At 47.4% G+C, this 9,681-nt stretch overlaps 1 protein-coding gene across 1 annotated transcript; it reads left to right on the plus strand.

The window, feature by feature from the left end:
* The first annotated feature begins 353 nt into the window (after positions 1–353).
* CBX7 (chromobox 7) lies at positions 354–9,418 on the plus strand. Its single transcript, XM_054386988.1, has 6 exons — positions 354–422; positions 1,730–1,773; positions 5,761–5,826; positions 6,333–6,399; positions 6,953–7,292; positions 9,270–9,418. Exons 1-6 carry the CDS (start codon positions 354–356, stop codon positions 9,416–9,418), a joined length of 735 nt encoding a protein of 244 aa, XP_054242963.1.
* Positions 9,419–9,681: the final 263 nt, after the last annotated feature.

Raw genomic sequence — 9,681 nt, forward strand, 5'->3', positions numbered from 1 at the left:
CGGGGGCGCTGAGACTGGAGGGGGGTTGACGTGGGAGCTGCCCCTCAGGCCGGAGCAGCCCCTGAGGCGGTTCCCGCCCCAGCCACGCCGCGCGCCCCGCCTTCCTTTTCCCCCTCCCGCCCGCAACCTCGCGCGCGCGCGCCGGGGAAAACGTTGCGCAGGTTCTAAAGCGGGGCGGGGGAGGGGGCGCGGCCGCGCGCGAGGGGGCGTGTGTGGGGAGAGCGGCGGATAGCGGCCGCCGCCGGGCTGCCCTCGCCGTCACCGCCGCCGCGGGAGAGCAGCCCCCTTTCTGCCTTTGCGACAGCTGGCTGCAGGGCCCGCCGGTGTCTGGCGCCGTCGTCCCGGCCGCTCGCATGGAGCTGTCGGCCATCGGGGAGCAGGTGTTCGCTGTGGAGAGCATCCGCAAGAAGCGCGTGCGGAAGGTGGGCTGCGATGAGGCGAGGCGGGGCGAGTCCCTCCAGTGGTGGGGGAACGGCGCACCGGGACACCCCCCGCCACTCCTTACTCGCACAAGCGCGGCGGCCGGGGGGCGTGGTGGGGTAACGGGCAGCGTGGGGTGGCAGCAGCACCAGCCACCGGCATTTGCCTCGGGCCTGCGGGGCCGGCGACGCGTCTGCTTGCGGGGTTTGCTCGTGAGGTGGGTGTGGGTGCTTCGGGGATCCCCGTGGGGCTCTGGGGTAGCCGTGGGGGGTGTGTGTGTGTCACTGCTGGAGACTTAGATGTCTGCAGCGTCAGTGGTGATGGCAACGAACGGGACAGCCCGAATCAAAGAGAGGGTTTGAGACGATGTGGTGGTTAACTGCTTAGTGACTCGGTTTCCCCAGCCATGAAAGGTTGTTATAAGGATTAACCCACACGCATGCAGCGCGTAGTGATTCTTTGGTGGAAAGTTCCCCGTAGGGCAGTGTTTGCTAACATTGGAAAGCTGATGCGCCCCCCACGAGAAAAACGAAAGCGGTTCTCTGGCTCAAGTACCGGAGTGCTTTGCTTGCTGTGCTGTAGCGTAAAGGTGTGTTTAACAAGCTGCTCAGTGTAACATTAAAGATTTTAATAGTTGTGCACGTTACTCATTGAGCCCTTTTAACATGGTTTACAATTGCTACTTTTTTTCCTTTATTTTGTTCTAGAATTTTGTGCTTAGAGTGAACAAATAAATAGGTAACTCTGAACTTCAACTGTAAGCTGCTGTTTGCTTGGGTCGAATTGAGTGACTGTGGTGGATGGAACAGTGTTTGAGTTAAGCATGTAGCAACTGGAAGGGAACATGCCAAAGAGATGCTTTGTAGGTCTGAAATATTGCGTTTCTTCTCTCTGCTTGAGAAAAAAATTCCTCTGATGCTTGCTCCTGGCATACATCTCCTTCTTGCACTTACACATGCTGACTTTTTGTAGGGTTGCCTGTAAATTCAGGAATGGTTGCAGTCTTACTTTCTGCTTAACTTTTGGGGTTCTGCCTGCTAGGCTCTGCAAAGGTACAATCCCAAGTTGATGGTAGTACAGGCAGGCTTAAATAACCCACCCCTCCCATCTGCCCACTTTCTGGGGGAAAAGATAACAGCAATGGTAGTTGAAAGAGGAAGTGGCTTTCTTTTGAAAATAAAGTGATGGGGGATGAGTTTTTCAGTTACGGAGTTTTAAACTTTTTTTTTTTTCTTTTAATGGGTTGCATCTCATATTGTAGCCTGTGTTTGGTTGCAGCATTTATCTGTTTTCTTCTTTACTCCCTTAGGGTAAAGTAGAATACCTGGTGAAGTGGAAAGGATGGCCCCCAAAGTAAGTTGTGTTTTATTTGCCTTTTTTCTTTGATATTCAGTAATAGCTTATACTGTATGTCTCTGCAAATGAGCATCTCATTCTTAATGGCTAACCTCTTGTGCCTCATTCCAATAATGATAAGCAGAAACAGAGAGCCACAAACCAAAAACAAATCTCATTTCCGGACTGGCAGCTGAGGGATAGAAACTCCGTGCCAGTCTATTCTGAGTGGAGTTTGCCACACTGAAATACTCCATTGAGATGCTTTCTAGACACAAATGTTTTTAAATTCATTATGAGTTCAAAGGGAACCCTGATTCTTCTGAGCTTGGAAAGACTCCTGCTTTTCTGAGTCAGCACCAAGAGGACCCCACTTTATTTTTAGAGCTGTATGTAGTCTTTTAAAATAGAAAACAAATTGATTGGCTCGTCTTGTCTTACTGCTTCCCCCCTGCAATTCACAAACAGAAAAGGGCAATGTTTCAGGTTTATTGGTCATAGCCAAATGCAGGTGATCTTTGCCCCTTGAAAATTACCTCTTCATTTCCTTGTCCAAAACCGCCTTCTATTTTGAAGGCCTTTTCTACTTTTGCTTTGCTTGCTGTGCTGCAAGAATAAAAAAAATGTTTTTGCAGCATTGCTGTGCACTGTTTACAGATACTTATTAAAATGCAGCTGCTTTGAAGAAGAATGCCTAAATAGTCTGTAAAATGCTTTGAGATTAAAGGGATTAGGTGACTGGAGAATATTATTACTGTGTTAACAGTCTGTGTCCCATATGGGGTCCTGTCTTTGCTTTTATGTTTGTATCTGTGTGTGTACATACACAATGTGCGTGGGTACAACTACATCACACATTCAGTTGCACTGTGTGTTGCTAACCAAATGGGGCTGCTTTTACGGGTTGATTGTTGCAGTAGGAAAGCAGGGCCCACTGGGATGGTCTTGACAGATTGTACCTGGTGCCTAAGAATTTAAGATGTGTTTCTGCATGCCTAATCCTTGTGCTTATAGGGCATGCATGAATATAAGACACTTCCGCTCTCTGGTGTTGGTGGGAGAGGGTGACTATGTTCTTGACTGTAAGTTCTGTCAAAGTGTAACCTTGTCTACTTGTTGAGCACCAATTGCAATTCAGTGTGGGTCGTTTCTTTAATTCCTTCCTTCCTTGGCCTTGTAAGTAGCCAAGCCTAATGCAATCACTGGTAGAGATTGAGAAATGTATTTGTAGTCTGTGAGGCACCATCCCCCTTTGGCCAGAATACTGATGTTTATCCCATTCTTCTCTCAACAAATGCATTGAGGTCCTTCTCTTGTAAAGGCACTTGCCAAGAAGGTGGACTGAGGCATGGCGTAATGTTTCCTTGGACACAGCAGTCCTTGTTTTCACTGCTGCCTCTCCTTGCCCTGTGCCTTGGAACTCAGGGGGAGCCAGAAACTCTTTTGGGGTTTAAAAGCATAGCCTTCTGCCCAACAAGCAAGAGATGTTAGGGTTTCTCTCTTCTGACACTGTGACATGTCCAAACACCTTCCAACTTCCCCTAAATTCCAAATCTGAAGAGCACTGAGTTTCTTTTTTTTTCTCCTCCATCTTAGCTGTTTATTCAGTGGTTCGAGTTGCTTAAAACCCAAGGTGCTTTGAGCATTGAAGTCACTTTCATCCTGCTAGAAGTCTCTGTTCCTTGTTTCTAAGCATACCTATGCCTGTGATGGCATGCAGCAGCACGAGCTGTTTACACCTTTGTCTTGTACATATTCCAATTCCTCATCCCACTTCCTGTTTCACTTCATTCCCCTCCCCAGCCTTGTCGCATTGCTCTTTGTAATCTCTGTACCAATTATCCCATCATTCCCATTGGAGGCTTCATGGAAGGAAATAATGATAGATCAGTAGTTTGCTGCTTTTCCTCATAACTGATATTTCAGGGTTTTTTCCCTCTCTTTCTTTCTTTTTTTTTCTAATAAGAAATTCCTGTTAATGCCCTGCACCTCAGATTTCTGGATTCTACTGTGGGAGCCAGGGAATGGAGGAGTTACAATCTGATTCTATCTACAAGCTTGTTTACAACTTGTGTTGGAGTTAAGCGGGGAGGGGGAAGAGGAGGAGTAGAAGGAGGGGGAAGGAAGATCATATGATCTATGTTTTCCAGAGTGCCTGCTCTCTGCAGTTCTGCTGCAGCCTGGGCTGTGTGCACCCATATATACAGCTCTGTGTGCGCGCGCGCGGCAAACTGAGACGTGGGCTTTTTATACGCAGTGTTTTGCCACTGCAGCGAAGCCAGAAACAGAGCTGCAGAGAAAAAGGCAACACCCACCAGTTCTTTTTTTTTCTAAAGCAAATGCACTTTCATCCCCTGCCCGTGAAAAGCAATCCAATGTCTTTTTTCACCCTTGTGTTATTATTTTTCTTAAAGTTGTAGAATGACTGCCAGAATCCCTGCAGCTGGGAGGAAACCTTCCTCTGTTCAAACAGCATCTTGGCTTTGACAGCTCGCAGTCAAGTTGCTGCAGGAGGCTTAAGTAAAGGAGGGGAGGGATCAGCTGGTTATGAAGGCATGTCTGTGCTGAACTGTCTGATGTACAGTGCACCTTGGGATATCTGAATTTTGTATATTTCTCCCTTTTGTAAAAGAATTACGCTTTCATTTCTAAACCCATTCTCATGAATGCTCCTGTATTTCATTACGTTTTTTCTAACTAAGGGAGAGATTAAAAGGAAAAGCACTTCCAAACCACCTGCCCTGTGTACATACGTGCAGGTATCACGTGCCCTCTTATGCATCTCTGCTTCATCTGGAAATGTAAACATCCGAAAATGCTTCCCCCCTGTTTGAAGGCATTGATAGGAATGCACACTTGCCTACCTGCATTTGGCTTCTCTCTGTCGTTCCTCCCCAGGGGCTGGGAGGGGCTCTCTCTGAGCTGTGGACTTCACATTCCAGGAAGATTGATGTTCTGCAGCATTTGGGGTTTCAGACTTGATTTATTGCATCTGAGTTTCTACAGTAGAGACATGCCACCTACCTTTTCTGGACAAACATGACCCGTTAGAAGCAAACATGCCATTAGGACTACCTTGTGATGCTTTCACCTTCCTCAGCAGGAGGTTTTGGCTGTTGCTCCCTGATACTCAGCGGAGCTGTGCCCTTTGGGAACCAGTTTTGGCATTGCCTGCTGTGTGGCTTCAGTCTTTTCCTGAACATCTGACTCCTGTCACAGCTGTTTGGCAATTAAGGAGGGAGATGGGATGGTGGGTGACACTGTTCACAGGCTACTTTCATAATAGCAGGTTTATTTTGAGTAGTTTTGGTAGCCCTGACCACAACGTAGATAAGTTTCTCCTGCACTGGTATAGAAGTACTGATGACCTCTGCTAGACAGAAATAACCTGCAGGGGGAGTCGAGCAAGAGGAGGAACAGTTGGAAAGTCGCCATGAGCTTGCCTCAGGGCCCTGGTCTAAACATGTTTAGTTGAATGGCATCAGTGAAGAAAAATTAAACTCTTCTTGAATGAATACTTTTGGCTCCAGTGATTAGAGGTAATTAATAATGCAGGTGAGGAAGCGTACTTACTCTTTGATCACTCTAAATTAAGAGAGACCTATTTTTCAGAAAGCTGTACCAGAGCATGTCTCATTGTTTCATGAATTTTGTTGGATTTGAGGGAGTGCTGCAGACTAAATCTGTTTGGCATTGGCTTAAAATCAGTTTGAGAGTGTCTGCACAGGCTTTGCAAGCAGCATGGAGGGGAGCCTGTGTGGGAAAGTCTTCCCTATTCCCCTATAAACAGCTGCTTGATCCTGCCTGTTCTGGGAAGGGAAGGTAGTGTCTGGGAGAAGTTGGGGAGAGAATGGCTGAGATTCTTCAGACTTCTTGCAGTGTTGTGGCAGGCCCCACCAGCCCTTGTGAAGACAATATCCAGGACTGTTGCATGCTGGTAGAAGGCCGGCAGAGAGACTGTTTCATGAATGTTGTTTACTTTATATTCCTTATGTTTCTCTTCAGATACAGCACATGGGAGCCAGAAGATCATATCTTGGACCCCCGCCTGGTCGTGGCTTATGAGGAAAAGTAAGGATGTGTGTTCTTTCTTCTCCTGGACACAGGAAAAAGAAATAATATCTATTTCGGAGTGTGTGTAAAGAGCCTCTCTACTTTATCCAAAGATGAGATGTATAGAAATGAGTCCTGTTTGAACTTTGTTACTGTGGTGTTGACTGAGGTGAACAAGACAGGCTTAAAGCAGCTTTGATTGGCACTGTTCAGGAAATGTGGCCAAGAACGTGCAGAATTGAGCCAAAGAGCAATTGGTCTCAGATTTTAATAAGTTCCGAGGCTGGACTGGAGTGATGCTAGGTGATAAATTTTCCTAACCCATTCTTGATCAGCTGAGTCCGAGAAATTCCCTTATTGCAAGGCTTTCACTCCTACAAGAAGCAATTTTGGGATGTTTTCCAAGCCCACATTGGTCACCATTGGGGTTTAATGAAGGAAATGAGGAAGCTACGCTGCGAATGGTGGAAGGCCCATTTTGTGCTGCAGTGTTTAGTAGTGTGTTGATTTGTGTTCTTTCACAGGGAAGAGAGAGACCGTGCATCAGGGTACAGGAAAAGAGGCCCCAAACCAAAGCGCCTCCTACTGCAGGTAGCCTCTTGCTCTGCTGTCTATTTCTAATTTTTTAGCTGCTGTGCTGCTCCCCTGCTCACAGGGATGTGGAAACTGTCCATCTGCTGTTGCATGGACGAAATTGGAGGTAGCAAGCTAACACAACAGCATGACGTCACTGCATAGGCAGATAGTTCTAACCTGTTATCTCAAGAGTCAGCTAATTTGTCTTTAAAAAGTCAAAACAAACCTAACAAATGCTCTTTCTCTTTGAACTAAGATTGTATGAACTTTGAGCTTGGGTGGTGCAGAGTACCTGGTTTTCTTGCTCTTTTAATTTCAAGTTGGCCTTGTTGGAAGCAGAGTTCCAGCACATTTTGACTGTTGCCAAGCAAAACAGCCAATTCTAGGAAGCACATGTTAGGAAGAGCTTAGATAGCAGTTGAGGAGCTGAGAGAAACAGAGGGGTAGAAGCAGTACAACTTATCCTAGCTCATCTAGATGTTGAGGGCCTGAACAAAGAATAGTTTCCTGGCCCTGGCTGTGTTACCAGTTTTCCACTTTGACCCTTGCTGCATTGATGTCTTGGCAGCGGCTGTATGGCATGGACTTGAGGAGTGCGCACAAGGGAAAGGAGAAGCTCTGTTTCTCCCTTGCACGGAGGTTTGGAGGAGGAGACAGTAGCCTGCCAGGGGCCAAAACAGGGCAGGCAGAGTTCTCGGAGAAGACTGGGGGAGCAGTCCTGCCATTCTCTCTCCGGAAGCAACGCAAAAACCAGAAGTACTTGCGACTGTCAAGGAAGAAGTTCCCTCGCATGTCAAGCCTGGAGGGTCGAAACTGTAGGCATGAGTTCTTCCTGAATGATGCAGTGGACTTAGAGGCCAGGCAGGGCCCTGAGGACTGGGAGACCATGCAGCACACCAGCAAAGAAGGTAAGGCCAGATACACCATGGCTGTGAGGCTGTGGGACGTGCAAAGCATGCTCTGCATGCTTCTTCCTTGTTTTATCCTGAGATTGTGGTTTAGGTCAGATCATTGAAGCAGCACTCGATGGCTCATATTGTGGCCCTCTAATCTGCAAGTTGCTTTCTTGTTTGAATGAATAGCACGGATTTTTTTGGTGCTGTTGCCTCTCTGTAGTCTCATATCAGTGACACCCTTCCCAGTGTTAGAAAACCCATGGAAGATAGCTGCAAGTTACTCCCCTCTTGCATTTTTCTCCTAGCAGAGGTGACACGCAGGTGTGATGGTAATCAATTCCACCTGTGTTAACATAACTCACACAGCCTGCTGCTCTGCTAAAAGGAGCTTGGCTGGCAGTGGGCAAGCTCGATCACTGGCACTCCTCTCATAGTCCTGCTCTAAGGAGCATTTAGGAATGCTGCTAGCAACCTGCAGCACATTCCTCTACCCCATCCTTTCCTTTCTTCTCCACACCCCACATCTCTTGCTATAGAGCTCTGTGAGGGGGGATGAGAGAGGGAAAGTGAGGATGGTAACTTCTGCTTGATCCCCACTGAGTAGGCAGCATGTGTGTAGGCATGAGAGATGTCCAAGCACATTTGGCATTTTAGGGAGGGATACCAGCGTCAGGAGGGCCGTGGGATGTGTGTGTTGCTCTGAGTTACCAGGGCAACTCTATCCCTGTGTTATTAGAGCTTCTGAAGACGTAGCTTTCCTGACGAGTGAAAAACTGGGGCTTGTGGTGCTTGTAGTAGCTAAAAGAATCCTGTTACTCCTTTCTAGGAGTAGCTGTTAGCCAGGCTGGATTGGGCAGGATTTTGGGAAGAGGGCTGTGTTCTGGGAATCAACGCTATCCCTCCTTTCTCCAAGGAGGCAGCAATGAGGGTAGCACAGAGGAACCCAGTGTTCCATTCTGGCAGTAAGAAAATGCATGGGACTGTTCCCCTCTGCACTGGGCCCTAATGCATTTGAAAACTGGAAGAGTGAACAGCACTACAGAAATGTAAAACTGTTTTTGTTTTCCCCTTGACGCATGGCCTGCATGGAATTCCAGTTATTGTTGGAGGTAGTTGGATTCTGTCTGAGGTGAAATTGGGCACCCCAGGTATTTGAGACAGAGGCCAGGAAGTACACTTCTAAGGGGCTCTCATTCCTTACCCAGGTTAGGACACAAAGGTGTGTAGTACATACATGCTGACAGGGAGAGAGTACATTTTCCTTCCTTTCTTTGTGTATTTTTGACTGTCTCTGGGGGTTGGGGAGAAGTGAGGCTTTGAGTGACAAAGGGACTGATTATTATTCTTGCTGTAAGGAAGCGCAGGGATGCTTGTGTTTCTTGTATGGAGCTATCCAGGAGCAAAGGAATAACAGGAGAAGGGGAGAACAGCTTCTCCATGAAGCAGTATTGATGGATTTTTGAGAAAATTGTACCCAGGCTGCACTGCAGCTGCAGTATGAGGAAGAACCTCCATTTTAGATCACTTTAACTACTGTAGAAGCACCTAAAGAGAGTGTGTAGGTGTTAGTGACTTTCAACTTTTCTGAAGGGTAGGGCACTTACCAGCAGGTGAGCTCACACCTTCATGAGCAGAGCCAAATGAGGGGCTGAGAATGGGTGAGAGGTATTACAGACTTGTGGATGATTAGATGAGCTGGGTGCATTACAGGATTTCTTGATTCTTGTGGAGGCTGCTCTGATGCTGTGTCTGGACACAGCTACTCTTTCCTTTTTCTGTTATATCCTGAAGTGATTCTTCATTTTCCTTTAGCCTGTGAGGGGAGTGCTCTTGCTTGCCTTGTACGTGAGACTCAGTACAGGCTGATTTCACCCACGTTTGTCAGAAAGGAGGCCCCTTTTCCATCCTTGCCTTCCCTCTCTTCTTCCTTCTCCCTCACCCACTCTCTCTCTCTCACTAACATGCTCTTATCTGCCTCTCCTCCTGCAGCAGATGTGGATGGCAGTCTCCCTTGGATTCCCACTGTGCCCCCCAGCGAAGTGACAGTGACAGACATCACGGCAAACTCCATTACCGTCACTTTCAGAGAAGCACAAGTGGCTGAGGGCTTCTTCCGAGACCGGAGTGCACAGTTCTGAATCTCTGTTTTCAGTGCTCCCCAAAAACAGTGCTTTTAGGGAAGGGTTATTTTTTTCCCCTTAAAAAAACAAAGCAACAATCCAAAATGTCTCCTCTTAAAATGTTTACAAAGACCTTTTCCCCCTGCCTTCCAGATACGCAAAAAAGGGCAGTGTAGTGGGGGGGGTTGTCATTGCTTTGTCCATCTGAAAATCTGACAGCCCTTTCCCTGGCAAAGATTCCCCTCCTAGATGTAAAAGCAGCAAGCTGAACAATTCACCTT

Source organism: Indicator indicator, chromosome 14 (genome assembly GCF_027791375.1).
Source record: "Indicator indicator isolate 239-I01 chromosome 14, UM_Iind_1.1, whole genome shotgun sequence".
NCBI lineage: Eukaryota > Metazoa > Chordata > Aves > Piciformes > Indicatoridae > Indicator > Indicator indicator.